Source organism: Tenrec ecaudatus, chromosome 1, assembly GCF_050624435.1.
Source record: "Tenrec ecaudatus isolate mTenEca1 chromosome 1, mTenEca1.hap1, whole genome shotgun sequence".
NCBI classification, from domain to species: domain Eukaryota; kingdom Metazoa; phylum Chordata; class Mammalia; order Afrosoricida; family Tenrecidae; genus Tenrec; species Tenrec ecaudatus.
Window position 1 is genome coordinate 241,897,473 of NC_134530.1, and position 14,426 is coordinate 241,911,898.

The 14,426-nt window shown below is 37.1% G+C and overlaps 1 protein-coding gene across 2 annotated transcripts in view; it reads right to left on the reverse strand.

Annotated features, from left to right (window-relative positions):
* Positions 1 to 14,426, reverse strand: part of RAB3GAP2 (RAB3 GTPase activating non-catalytic protein subunit 2) — a 123,737-nt gene that overhangs the window by 38,881 nt on the left and 70,430 nt on the right. For both annotated transcript variants that reach the window (XM_075530466.1, XM_075530467.1), the window contains 8 exons: positions 14,324 to 14,413; positions 11,451 to 11,590; positions 10,020 to 10,236; positions 9,282 to 9,425; positions 9,016 to 9,098; positions 8,673 to 8,737; positions 3,210 to 3,300; positions 332 to 459 (listed from right to left, as the gene is read on the reverse strand). In XM_075530466.1, the coding sequence (XP_075386581.1) occupies positions 332 to 459; positions 3,210 to 3,300; positions 8,673 to 8,737; positions 9,016 to 9,098; positions 9,282 to 9,425; positions 10,020 to 10,236; positions 11,451 to 11,590; positions 14,324 to 14,413 (958 nt within the window). The remainder of the gene's footprint in view (positions 1 to 331; positions 460 to 3,209; positions 3,301 to 8,672; positions 8,738 to 9,015; positions 9,099 to 9,281; positions 9,426 to 10,019; positions 10,237 to 11,450; positions 11,591 to 14,323; positions 14,414 to 14,426) is intronic.

Genomic DNA, 14,426 nt, shown 5'->3' on the forward strand with positions numbered 1-14,426 from the left:
GAGATGCTTCAAATGCCATTGGATCCATAAGACTTCTTACCGACCGGCCTGTGTTCTTGCTGCATTCGGTATCATTCTGAGTGGCTACATGAGTCTTAAGAGGAGTTTATTGGCTAGTATTGGGCATATGGGCTAATATTCGACTTATAGACTTAGCTGGGATATTTTCTTAATATACAATTACTCTTTCATATAAAGCTCTCTCTTACACACATAAGAGTGTCTCTGGATTTGTTCCTCTAGTCATCCCAGACTAACACAGCTCTTATTACAAAATTTTAAAATATCATCAATGACATTTTATATGGTGACAAAATTTAGGATTACTTACATTATCAGAGAATGGTGTATCTGAATGGAAATCAAGGGAATTCAATTTACTGACAGACTCATAAAGATGGAGCAGTTTCAGTTTATTGGCACAGAATTGTAGCAATCCTTCATCAACATACTCAAGTTCTAAAAGGTAGAAAAAAAACACATTAAAGAGATATATACTTAAGAGACTAAAAAATGCTTTCTTTCACAAAATCTAACAGCTATATAATGCTTTGATGTTCTGTTGAATTAAATATTGAGATTCTTGAGCTACAATTAATAAAAGCATATAAAATTTTTCCATAGTGACAAATAAGGTGCTATGAGGGGCATTAACAGTGGGAAGAAATATTTTAATCTAATACTCAAATTTAAAGTAATCTAAAAATAAAAAATAAAATTATCCCTCATTCTATAATTCTATAATTCAAATCCTGTGTGTTATGGTCATACACCAAGGATATACAAATATGAAGATGTTTTGTTATTCTTTTTTTTTTTAATTTTAACAATTTATTAGGGGCTCATACAATTCTTATCACAGTTCATACATATACATATATCAATTGTATAAAGCACATCTGTACAGTCCCTGCCCTAATCATTTTTTTCTCCTCTTTTCTTTTTTTACATTTTATTAGGGACCCATACAACTCTTATCACCATCCATACATATACATACATCAATTGTATAAAGCACATCCATACATTCCCTGCCCCAATCATTCTCAAAGCATTTGCTCTCCACTTAAGCCCCTTGCATCAGGTCCTCTTTTTTTTTCCCCTCCCTCCCCTTTGACCCCTCCATCATGTGCCCTTGGTAATTTATACCTCGTTATTTTGTCATATCTTGCCCTATGCGGAGTCTCCCTTTGTTTTGTTATTCTTAAGGAGCTCTGGTGGTGCTGTGGGATAAGTACTTTGGGCTGCTAACCCACAAGGTCTATGGTTCAAAACTACCTGCTGGTCCTTGGAAAAAAGATAAGGCTATCTGCTCCCATAAAGATTTATGCTATATAAGGTGGTTAGGAATTAGAACTGACTCTAGAATGTGGCAGTGGTATTGTTTTTGTTATCATGGCTGTCAAAGATAATAAAATTCAACCAGAAGCTGTGTATTGTGATCAGAGGTTGGCAATTTGTGAGAAAAACTTGGGAACTAGTAAGGGCGATAGGTGATCCACATAATGAAATGTCACTGAACTTTACATGTAAGAATATTAAAATGAAAAATATTTTGTTAAATATGTATATTTAGCATGATTTTTTTAAAGTCTGGCTAAGAGATCAAAAGAAAAATTCCATTTAAGAGCCCCTTAAATTAGTTTGTATATAATTTTAGGGTTCATGCTAGATAAGTATCACTTTTTAGAATACATTTCTGAATAATAATTTAAGTATTTGCATTTAATCCATAATTATTTGCATTTAATTAACATATATTTATTCTTTTTAAAATGTAGATATTGAAAACCCCAAAAACTCTTATTTGAGATAAAGTAATATGAAATACTGTCCCAAGTTCTTACAGCAATAATAAAAGTTAGTATACTTAAATACTTGAATTTTTTTTCTTGCCGCTGTCTTATACTTGAAATTTTTATTTATCTAATTATGGCTAGAATTTTAAACCAGTCATGGTTTATTTAACTACAACAGTGGTGTTTGGTTTACTCTGCCCCCTTATTTATCTAATAAAATTTAAGAGTTTGTTAAAGTGTTGGGAGAGGAGTTTTACAAATATACTATTTTTTTTAATAAAAAGAACTATTCCTAAAAATTGTATGGATTTCATTTACATGAAAAGTCAGCCTTACATATTTGCTCAGAAAAGTTAACAATGGAAAGAGTCTCAAAATTAGAATTTGTAAAGTTCTGAAAAGGTATATTTCTATTTGTTTATAAAGTCACATTAAGCTAGATAAATATAAACAAAGATAAGCTGGCGCTATATACTTATATAATTAAAATGGTAAGCAGACGTTGAAGTATTGTCTAAAGGAAAGTCAGTATTACACTACAATGTAATTAAGAATTCTGAATAAAATGAATTTTATTCACTCACATGAAGACAACATAGAGTAACAATCCCACATGTTCAGATGTACTTATTAAACAAGTACAGTCTGAACACTAAAAATCACTCCAGGCAGCTCTGTGAAACTGGAAGTCCCAATTCTGCTCACGAGGGAAATGGATGAGAAAATGTGGATGCCACAGGAACACTTGTTATACTAAAGTAAACATATTTCTGATGACACACTAGGTCAAAATAGCAATGCTTCAAAAAAATGCTCCATCTACCTAAATAGCAATCTGTCCTGTCCCCACCCCAAAGTTAAACCGAAGACAATGGCAGTGAAAGGGAACCTGGCTGACCCCCAATAAAATGATTTACAAAAGAAGAAAAAAAGGGAACCTGACTGGCATCTATTTACCACTTGCTACCTATACCCTCATGCCAATGGCTTTTACAATATTCTTTATCAGATTAAGCATTGCTCATCAAGCTATATTGTAATCTTTCCTCACAGGAGAGCAATTAAAGAAAAAAGTTTTTCTCCTAATAACAGCATTAAATAAAAATTTAATAGAAAGCATAAGTGAAGATTTGCTGCATATAATAAATGATGGGAGAGGGGAAGGTCCTCAAATACCAAGGGTGTGAAGTAAGTTTCCTTATTTCTAATACAAGGGTCTTGAAAACATTCATGGGAAAATGGAATTGAAGAAAAATGGAGTTTTTCCATGAATTTTTTGAAGCCCTCACATATGCATTTTGCCACACTCCAGTAGCATGATGCTATTATAAGCAGTTTATAGTTTTCTATTAACAGAACTATAAAATTTTAAAGTGAGGCTAAAACCTCCAATTGGTAAAAATCCAATACCTTGATTTTGCAAAGTATCCATTACAGTCTGAGTGATGTTTCTAAGGCAGGAAAATGACAAACGATCACTTGCCAAAATGCTTTCCAATGCCTAGAAGAAAGACATTGCATAATTTTAGTAATGAGAATACATTGATTCGGGTTGTAAATTTTTAGATATTTATGCTTGACAAGATGGACACAGTGGCTGCGACAATGGGTTCAAACATCAGAACACTGTCAGGATGGTGCAGGACAGGGCGGGGTTCTGTTCTATTGGACACAGGGTCACTATGAGTTGGAACTGACTTGACCGCACCTAACATCAGCAACAAAACATCTTTATGATATCATTTTTAAAGGGAAGTTCCGTATCTAGATGTATAGATCTTTAGGTGTGTTGTATACATAGCGAAAATTAAAGTTGCATTATAAATAAGCAACTTCCTAACAGGACCAATAGGGTAAAATGGCAAAAAGTATAGCCTGAAAATACAGTAGAAGGCAACAGATGCTCCACCAGAAGGGCCATGATGCCACAGAAACAGATAAAGCTTTCAACCAATAGGAAGAGTCTGAATAAGTTATACCATAGAAACAGAGGTAATTAATAGTATCATAATTCATTAGTGCTATAATTGAGCACAACTGGACTACAGCCTAATTACTGCATTGGAACACGGCTATTTGAATATACAGGTCATGCTAGCCTTTTATGTTCCCTACCTTACCCTATCAAACCCGAAGTGGCTCGGTATAGATTTAAGAGAGCTTCAGTCCCAAAATGCCATGCCTAAAGTAGCAACTTTCAGAAACAACAGAAGTTAGGCACAGCAGTTAAGTCCACACTTATTTTTTCATATCAGCACATTAAAGTGTATTATAACCCAAGGAAGTAAATAATTCAAATGTTAGCTTGTGCTCTGAAGGAAGTATCCAATCATATCACAAACACGTCCATGTGTTTGTAGTAACAGGCTTTGACAGTGGTTAACAGGTTGCTCAAGCCTTTGGCACCTCAGAGATGGAATCAAAGTGACTGAGAGAGGACGGGTGCCAGGAAAAACGTGGCGTAATCACGCTGCCCCGTCTAGGAGGATGCACGGCTTACTCTCTTAGTTTTCACTGCCACCAACCTAGACTGGTTTCTTCCTTCATGTGGTGAAACAGCCCACAGCTATTGCCCCTGGATTTTTTAACATTCACTTAAATGTTCAGAGTTTCATATATAAAAATCAAGAAGGTGTTTTGTACTGTGCTAGATGTCCCAATTTCATTATTCCGTAATGCGAGATAGGAAGATAGGAAGAAAGATTTGGGTTTTGACCTCTCTACTGGAGTTCCACGGCGTTCACGGGGACTGACGTGTCCTGTGAGATTTAATGGCCTTAGAACGAGAGCAGCCTGGTGAGGCGTTTGGATAGGAAAAACAAGAGCAAAAGCAATCACACGAAGTCACCGCATTACATCTACAAAGCAGGAAAAAGTAGAGTCTGACAGTGTCATGAGATGTTGAAGCTTTGGGCTAATATGGGCTCTTATATAGTACAAGTGGAAGCATAAATTAGCACAACTATTTTGGGCAAACAGTCTTATCAAAGTAGTAAAGCTACTTAGTAAAGCTAAAGAAGCTCACGATTTAGCAATTCCCTTTCAGGTATAAAATTAAGAGACACATATATATAGCCATGATTATTTGTAATAGCAAATAAAGAAACACTCAAGTGTCCACTAAGAGAAATAAATCTCCACTAAGTAAATAAATTATAGCCACTGAGTAGAATTCATAAAGCAGTACAGGAAGCAGCTAGAAGCACAGAGATCAACATGAAGGATTCTCAGAATCACATTGAAGGGAAAAAATAAAGCCACAAAAGAATGCATAACCATGACTCCATCCTTTTGAAGATTATAAACACAGAAAATGCAGAGATTTGTTTTAAAGATCTATGAAAGTGAGAGACAAAGAAAAGGGAGGAGAAGCACATGATTATGGATAGGTAGTTACCATGGAGATGAGAGTAAAAGACAACAGAGTGAGCAGTGCCTGGCCATACACAGACGTCTCATCATTATTTCCTATGTTGAACATATGTTATGAATAGATATGTGTATGTTCGAGGGGTTACCCTCCAGAACACAGAATTTTCTCCCCAAAGCTATGTATTTAAATTTTTTTTACCAAACAACTATCTCCTTCAAAGTACTCTCCGTTACACTTAACACACTGGTTAAATCTGCGGTTCCATTCTTGGGAACATTTTTCAAACTCATCTGTTTGGACGGCTGACAGCACCTTTGTTTTTTTCTTTACTTCTTCAACGTCATCAAATTGCACGTCCCTCTTCATTCGTGCAAACAAAAAGAGTCTCATGGAGCGAAGTCAGGTGGGTAAGGTGCATGGGACAAGATAAGCTTGCTGTGATTCTCCAAGAACTAGCACACTGAGATAGCAGTGTGAGCAGGTGCATTGTCGTGGTGGCTAAACCAGTCCAGTCTGCCACAAATCAAGTCTTTTTTTAATTACACACTGTTACGCAATCTTTTCAGAACCTCTAAATAGAAAGCTTGATTAAGAGTCTAACCTGGTGGAAAGAACTCCAAATGCAATACTTTTTCATTCATTCAGGATGTTCACGACATTCAGAAAAAGGTTTGTCAACAATCAAAATTTCACCTTTTTTGAAATTATAAAAAACCACTCTACACGTGAGTTTTTCCCATTGCACTATCCTTGTAAGCTGTGTTCAACACTAAAACAGTGTCTGTGGCATTTTTCCTGAGCAAGAAACAAAAATTCACAGCCACATACTATTCTCTTAAATCAGCCAGCCCAAAAAATGAGGTACGCATTAAACTGCTTTATGAAAAAATTCACTGTGACCAGAGAGAACCTTCCCAGGCAACATCACTGGGTGCACTAACTCAATGCTCGCCTGGTGGGAAAGAGCATACTGCAAAAGCTCCATCCAGTCAGCGCAATTCAGGCTTTTTTCTAGGAACCCCTTCAGATGTATGTGTGTAAAAAACATGAACTCACATTTAAAAATATATATACATATAATTTTTTTTAGGAAAAAAGAAAAATGATAGAAAAACTCAAACAGTAACATAAAAAGGGAACTGAACAAAAACATAAAAAGAAAATTTTCCACTGTCACTGACTAATTTAATGACACTCAATAAAACCTTACGCTTTATGCCCATGGGAGATGATTGAAAATGTCAACATAAAATGATGATGATGCCTCTGAAGTGAACCCGAGGTATCTATAAGTCATAGATGAATGAATGGATTTGGGGCACACACTTACTTTTATCCCCAGCCTAAGAACAATTAATTCTCATGATAGAGCTCAGCCTGATGCTCACCCTCATGAAGAGATCACTAAAGATAGGGGTGCTACAGCAAAGAGTACAGAAGAAACTTGATGGGGCCTAGGTGTCAGAAAGAATACCATATGGGGTCATAAGGCTTATTTTCAAACAAGCAGCCATCTAAATGAGACATCATTAAGTCAATGCGGAGGAAGCCCACAAGTGGGTGTTATCCAACGATTGTAAATAAAACCAAAACCCAGCGGGAGCAGTAAATTGTAAATATACAGTGTGCAGAAGTGATGGACAACCATGTGAGCCCAAAATCCATTTTTAGGGTTCCCATATGGATTCTGTGTCTGGTGAATCCCCTCTGACCTTAGTTGAAGGATGTGAATGGCCTTCTTATCAGACAAAGATCACAGAAATTACAGTGGCTGTAGTTAGGATAAAATGTAATCTCTCTTTTTTTAAAAAATCATTTTATTGGGGGCTCTTATAGCTCTTATAACAATCTATAAATCAATTATATCAAGCACATTTGTAAGTTGCCTTCATCATTGTCAAAATATTTGTTTGAGCTCTTGGTATCAGCTCCCCTCCCCCAATGGGCCCCAGATAAATTATAAATTTTTATTATTTTCATATCTTATACCGCCTGCTGTCTCCCTTCATCCATGTTATTGTTGTTTGTCCTCCCAGGGGGTGAATTAAATATCACTGTAATCGGTTCCCTGTTTCTTCCTCCACCTTCCCCCTACCCTCATGTAATTGTTAGTCCCATTGCTGTTCCTGAGGGGTTTAGCTGTCCTGGATTCCATGCGTTGAGAGGTTCTCTCTGTACCAGTGTACATGTTCAGTCTGAGTGGATTTGTAAGGTAGAACTGGGGTCATGATAGTGGGGAGGAGAAAACATTAAAGAACTAGAGGAATGTTATATGTGTGCATCAGTGCTGCACTACACCCTGGCTTGTCTCACTCTTTCCTTGTGACCCTTCTGTGAGGGAACGTCCAATTGTCTACAGATAGGCTTTGGGGCTCCACTCTAACCCCCATCAATTGCATCAATGTATTTGTTTGTTTTGGGTCTTCTGATGCTTAATACCTTATGCTGTTGCCACCTCGTGATCACACAGGTTGGTATGCTTCTTCCATTTGAGTTTTGTTGCTTCCCTGATAAGACTGTTTGGCTTCAAGGTTTTAAGACTCTGGACACTATACCATTTAAAACCAGGCACCATCCGCTTGACTTCACACATTTATGTAAGCATCCATTTTAACTTCAGCGATCGTGTCAGGAAGGTGAGCACCAAAGAAAGCCAGGATCTTAGAACAAAGTGTTATGGCATTGAGGGGGTACTTGAGTAGAGACCCAATGCCTGTTACCTTAATGTTTAACATTTAAAGATGTGTATATAGATCTATATCCCCACCGTTATATATTAATGTTTCTATATATACATTCCTGTATTTATACCTCTATAAATGTCCTTTGCCTCCTAGTTCTTTCCTCTATTTCTTTTTACTTTCCTTCTGTTCCACTATCATGTCTGACCTTCATTCAACTCTCAGTACTTTTTCTCAGCTACACTGCACTGGATCAAACTCCATTAGACATTCTATGCTCTCCTTGCCATCGATTTTAAATCTCTTATTGTTCCCTTAAACCTGGGTTTGTTGGGTCTCCCTTCCCTTTCTCCCGCCTCCTCCTCTCCAAAACACAACACACTAAAAAACCCAACCCTATAAATAGTTCCAGGTCTGTCTGCTGACCCTTCTGAGTGTTTTCCAATCCGACAGGTGAAGCGCCACATCCTGCCCACCAGTTCCAAAGTCTATTATCGGGATTCCTCAGGTTAAAATGCAATAACTTATCACTTTATCTACCTTTTGACTCATTTTAAAGTTGTTTTGATTTAAATAAATGTAAAGGAGAATTACACATGGATTAAATTCTGGTGAATCTCCTCTGACCATGGAGCAGGGATGTGAAGAGCCTTGTTATCATGCAGAGTGCATGGAAAAGTAGATCACTGTAGATGCAGTTAGGATTAAAAAAAAGAAGTTTTGCACTGTTGAATTTGTAGAAAGTAAGGAAAATAAAGATTTTAAGTGTGAAATGTCACACGTATTCAACAGAACAGTTCATGCATTATACAGACTTACTTGCTTTTTGGTTGCAGGATACTTAATATCAAGAATTAAATCCTTTATTTCTGTTTCAACTAAATCTAGAAAAGAAAATCAAAATAAAATTCTCAATATTTTTGCTAGTAGACTTTATCCTGAAACAAAAATGTTCATGTTTGTACTACCAGTCTCTAAAGAACTTCTGGTTTCTAGCTCATTATTCTATTGTCACACATGTCAAATCCCTTTACACAGTAATTCCAATAAAAATACACCTGATAATATCTGGACTCTATCTCAATCCATTATTCTCCTTCATTTAGAATTGTCTATTTATCTAAAAAACAGCATATTTTCCTTTATGTTAAAGGATACCTACCTAGATTACATGACTTTGTTTTCAATAAGGCTGCTAGTTTCTTCACTAAGTGCATGTCTTTGGCCCGTTCGCTCTTTTTATCACTAAAACAACAAAGCAACAAATTATTCCAGGATGTGAAGTTAAATGTCCTTCTAATTTAGATACACTCCAAATTTCTTCTTCCTTTACATTCTTTCATTAGAGATATTAGTCTAATGTCAAAATCAACAAAAACTGCACACTAAAGGATTAAGAAAATTTAGCAGATTTTTACTCATCCTTACCTCAGTGCTAAATGGAAGGGAACATTCAAGGTTTTCATACTTCCAGACACCGGGTCAACAAGACATATCTGATAAGTCTGAGGCTGCCAACTCTGGCTGGTCACGTTATTTAAGCCCATTATTTTATAGCCAGGATACAGAAGCCTATGGGAATCATACACCAAAAACATAAATATTTTAGGAAATTGAGAAAAGATGATTTTCTTATAGGTAGGTTACTATACATTAATACAGATTCAAGGAAATCACTCAGGCAAATTCATGCGGAATGATAATAAAGCCTTTAAATAAAGCAGGGCTAGAATGGCAGTTTTCCTGCTTTATTGGAATGCACTAGAAATTACACACAGTCAAAGGCTAATGAAGCAGTGACTTCAGTATATTGTTGCAGTCAGGTCAACTCTGGGTCATGAAATCTCATGTGTGCAGACCAACAGGCCTGTCTTTCAAGGAGCCTCTTAGTGGGTTTGCACTGCCAACTTTTCAGTTAGTAGTCAAGTGTGCAACCATTTGGGACCGTTTGACAGTTGGACCACATGACACGTGAATTTAACACAATGTTTTTGTTATTAAATACTTCTTTCTTAATTATATACTGGGCACTCTTGGGGAAAACCACAATAACAACCATTGCCATTCTCACACAATTTGCAACCCAGTGAATAGCTTGTTATAATTTTAGTAAAAGCATTCCTACATCTTTTCAAAATTAGCAAAATGCCTAGGTTTTCAGCTTACCTACAGTGCTTTCCAACATTGAAAGCTCCTACTCGAGGTCCCTGCTGTGTGCTCCACACTTCTAATATGCCCCTTCTGGGAGCATAGATCACAAGGAACTGAGCAACACGACTTGGACCCTGAGTACTTCCAAAGGGGGACAAATCCACCTTTTCTGGTACTCTTTCGTGGAGATCCTCTACGATTTGGATCCACCCAATCTGTGCATCTCGGTACCCTTGGAGAAAGGAGAAATGGAAGTTGGTTAGTTCATTAATTTAAGTTCATAAGTGGTCTCTTAAGCACTATGCAACATTAGGGAAGGGGGCTAAAAAAGTACATTATCTTTCTCTTATGAATTATCTTAAAGAGAAAAGTAGAGAATAAGGAATCTATTACTTTATTTTATTAAATCTTAAGATTCCTTTAAAGTTCTGTGGAGGTTTATTAGTTTGGATTTAAAATGAAATTCTAATTAAAATATCCAGCAATTATATTTCTAGGTTTACGCCCCCAAAGATGTGAAAGCAAGTACCCACAGGCAAAGTACACCAACGTTCATCACAGTACTCTTCATAACAGTGAAAAAGGAGAAACGACCCCAGTGCCATTCACACACTGCTGTGTAGACACATAGGATACTGTACAGCCAGCCGTACAGAGAAAGTTCCGATACATGTTACAACGTGAACGATCCTTGAGAGCATTATGCTGATTGAGGTATGTCACACAGAAAAGGATAAACAGTGTATGATCCCACTAGTAGGAAATATCTGGAACAGGCAAATTCATGTAGACCAAAGTTTAGTAGTGGTTATCATTGATTAGGAAGAAATGAGATTTTGCGTAAGTGGTGCTGAGTTTCTATGTGAGGTTACAAAATTCTGGGAAATAGATATTGATAACAGTTGCCCAACAGAATGAATGTGATTAAAGTCATTGACATACGTTTGAAACAGGGCGATTTTTTAAAAGTACATTTTTCCATCTACATTATACACATACACACACAGACACACACACACAAAGAAAAAGATAAATCTGATTTTCTGCTATTCAACTCCCTTAGTTTGCTGAGCAGATAAATGGATTTTGCTGAGTTTTGTTATCTTAAATTAGAAAGATTTAGTATTCTAGGTTTGGGGAGATAATGAGGCAAAAGAACAGCCTTGTGAGACAGATTAAATGTGGAGCCAAGAAGATGAATTCTAGAATTGCCAATGCCAGAAATGAAAGGAATGTGAAGGAAAGAGGTTGAAAGTGCTAAGGAAGTGATCAAACTTAAAGAACACGTCAATTGCACTACTGAAGAACGTGATGATGTGAATTTACTTTACACAAGTAGTAATAAAGATTAAACTGGTACAACCTGAAGCTGACGGAGAATGCAATTGCTTAATTTCGGGTTAAAAATAAGTTAACTTTTTAATCTGGATTTTTGTTAAGGAATACCTTTCCACATGCGTACTGCAATTCCTCTAGCTACATCCAACAAAATAACTCTGCCGAAATCATCTGTTGCAGCTGCCAGCGTGTTACATGGAGACAGACAGATACTTTCACCATGGCGCCTAGAATCTGGAAGTCCAAATCTGGTATCAAAAATAAAACCGAAAGCAAACTCAATTCACATTCTAGAGAAATAAAATGCATAAACAAAATAAATCAAACCTTCATTTACGTAAACATGAACACTGTTGTATTACTAGTTAACTTATTAACTAGTGACACCCAACGCTGTCTAATAAAAAATGTATTTTAATACTTACTCTAAAATAAAAAACAGTCAGATGAAATCATAGGTTTTTTTTTCTATCCAGAATACCTAAGCCTTATTTTATTTTTTAGAATACTAATGATTCCTTGGGCAAGACGTTTATAAAATAGAAAACAATATCCTTATAATCTACTAAATTTTAGGACTTTGCCCCTACACTGGCAATTTTGCCTGTTTTTAAGATTTCTTTCCTCCCAATTTATTTATTATTTTTCAATACTTTTATTGGGGACTCTTACATCTCTTATCACAATACATACATTCTTCCAATGTGTCGAGCACATTTGCACATACAGCATCATCATTTTCAAGTCATTCTCTTCCCACTTGAGCCCGATATCCACTCCCCATTTCTTCCCCCTCCCTCCCTCAGGAACCCTTGATAAGTTATAGATTATTTTTTCCTTATCTTACATTTTCCTCCATTGCCCCTCATCCACTTTTCCATTATTTGCCCCCCTGGGAGTAGGTTCTAGGTTGATCCTTGTGATTGATTCCCCCTTTTTCCTCCCCGCCCTCCTTTAATCCTCCTGGTATCTCTACTCCCCCTGTTGGCCCTGAGGGGTATATTTAGCCTAGATTCCCTGTGTTACAGGCTCTTATCTGTAGCAGTGTGCATGTTCTGGTCTAATCCTATTTGTAAGGTAGAATTGAGGTCATGATAGTGGGAGGATGGAAGCACTAAAGAACTAGAGGAAAGTTGTGTGTTTCATCGGTGCTATACTGCACCCTGACTCTTCCCTGTGACCCCTCTGAGGGGATGTCCAATTGTCTATCGATGGGCATTGGGTCTCCACTCCATGGGCCCCCCAGCCCCCATTCACCTGGGGTATGGTTTTATTCTGGGTCTTAGATGCCTGATACCTGATCCCATGGACACCTCATGATCACACAAGTTGGTGTGCTTCTTCCATCTGGGCTTTGTTGCTTCTGAGTATTTTTAAACTCTTATTCCTTATGTAAGGAGTCCTGGTGGTGTAGTGGTTACACACTGGGTTGCTAACCTAAAAGTCAGCAGTTCTAAACTACCAGTCACTCTGCAAGAGAAAGAGGGGGCTTTATGTTCCCCTAAAGAGTTACCATCTCAGAAACTCATGGGGTAATTCAACCTTGTCCTATAGCCTGACCATGAGTTGGCAGTGGTTTTTTTTAATTGCTGTCTAAGAATCTCTGGTAGTGCTGTGGGTTAGGCACTGGGCTGTTAAACACAAGGTCAGCTGTTCCAAGGGAGAATGATGAAACTGTCTCTGCTCCTGTGAAGAGCGAAACTCCCAGAAAGGCTGTACGGAGCCCCTATGAGTCAGAATACACTCAACGGCAGTGTTTTTTTAATTAGGTCCCATAGAAAGCACAGATTTTGTTTCATCAGTGCAGGAAACTCAGGTCTGTTTGGCTTACTTCTTGATTCCTGGGCGGATGTGTTAGAATAAAGCATTTGGAATACACTATTGATGGGCTGGGCTGTGCAACTACAGATCGCATGCTTTCCTCTGAATGTGTTACAGTCCACACAGCAAAAGAAACACAAAATACATTTAAACCGAAAGGGGAGAGAGAGACAAAAAGGCTACAATCTTCAAACACCCTCTAGATTCCTGACCCATCAGCTCTAAACACTGGTTTGAGTGATTATAAAAGGATTCAAGGTAAAATGGAAATGCACTTAAATTCTTTTATGCCCCATGAGCTAGTTTCAAACAAATAAAATATAAAACGTGATGAAAAATATTTTAGAAGTGGTCTCATTAAATGAAGGAAATCTGAAATGAAGTAGAGACAAAGGTTCTACTTCCCTCTATGGCAGTACTTTGTGTGACATAGTAAAAACCATTTAAAAACAGGCAAAAACCACATCATCCCCCAAGAAAAACATGACAAATACAGTAATACAACCTATAAGTTCACTGTCAATACCGACCCATAGTGACACTTAAGGATGGAGTAGAACTGTTCCTCAGGGTTTCTGAGACTGTAAACCTTTATGGGAGCAGACAGCCTCATTCTTTTCCCATAAAGTGGCTGGTGGGTTGAACCATCAACCTTGCAGTTTGCAGCCCAGTGCGTAACCCATTATATTGTGAGAGTTCTTTACATAACCTACATTGTTTTCTGCTGAAATGGAGAGCGAAACATAAGCCAGCATGAAGAATTCAGGTATGTGAATCCTGATATTTTTTTAAAGAGACCGTTAAGTCTTTGTTAGGTGATGCAGTATTTTTAAAGAGAAAATTCCTGACTCTTTCAAGAAAGATATTCAACAGCCATAACTAAACTAATTTTTCTTTGCAACTTAAGTTGTTTATGTTTGTAAACACACTTAAATATTTACTATTATATGGTTGGAGATAGCAAGGAACAAATGAGGCAAGAATCACTGCCTTATAGAGCTTAGATTCTAACGAGAGAGAAAAAAATCCCACATTATGATTTCTAGAAGCTCCAAAGGCATGAGACCAACCAGTAAGTCATTTTAGCACACTGATAGACCCTAAATTTAACATCACTCTTCTAATAGTACTGAAATTCAAGAAGAACATCACCGACTTGCCTTACAGCTAATGGAGTAGCTGGTTCAACCTTCGGCTTTTGCTTTTGGACTGCTTCCTCTTCATGCTTACTTTTCCAGCCGAGCCAACCACTTAATACAAGGA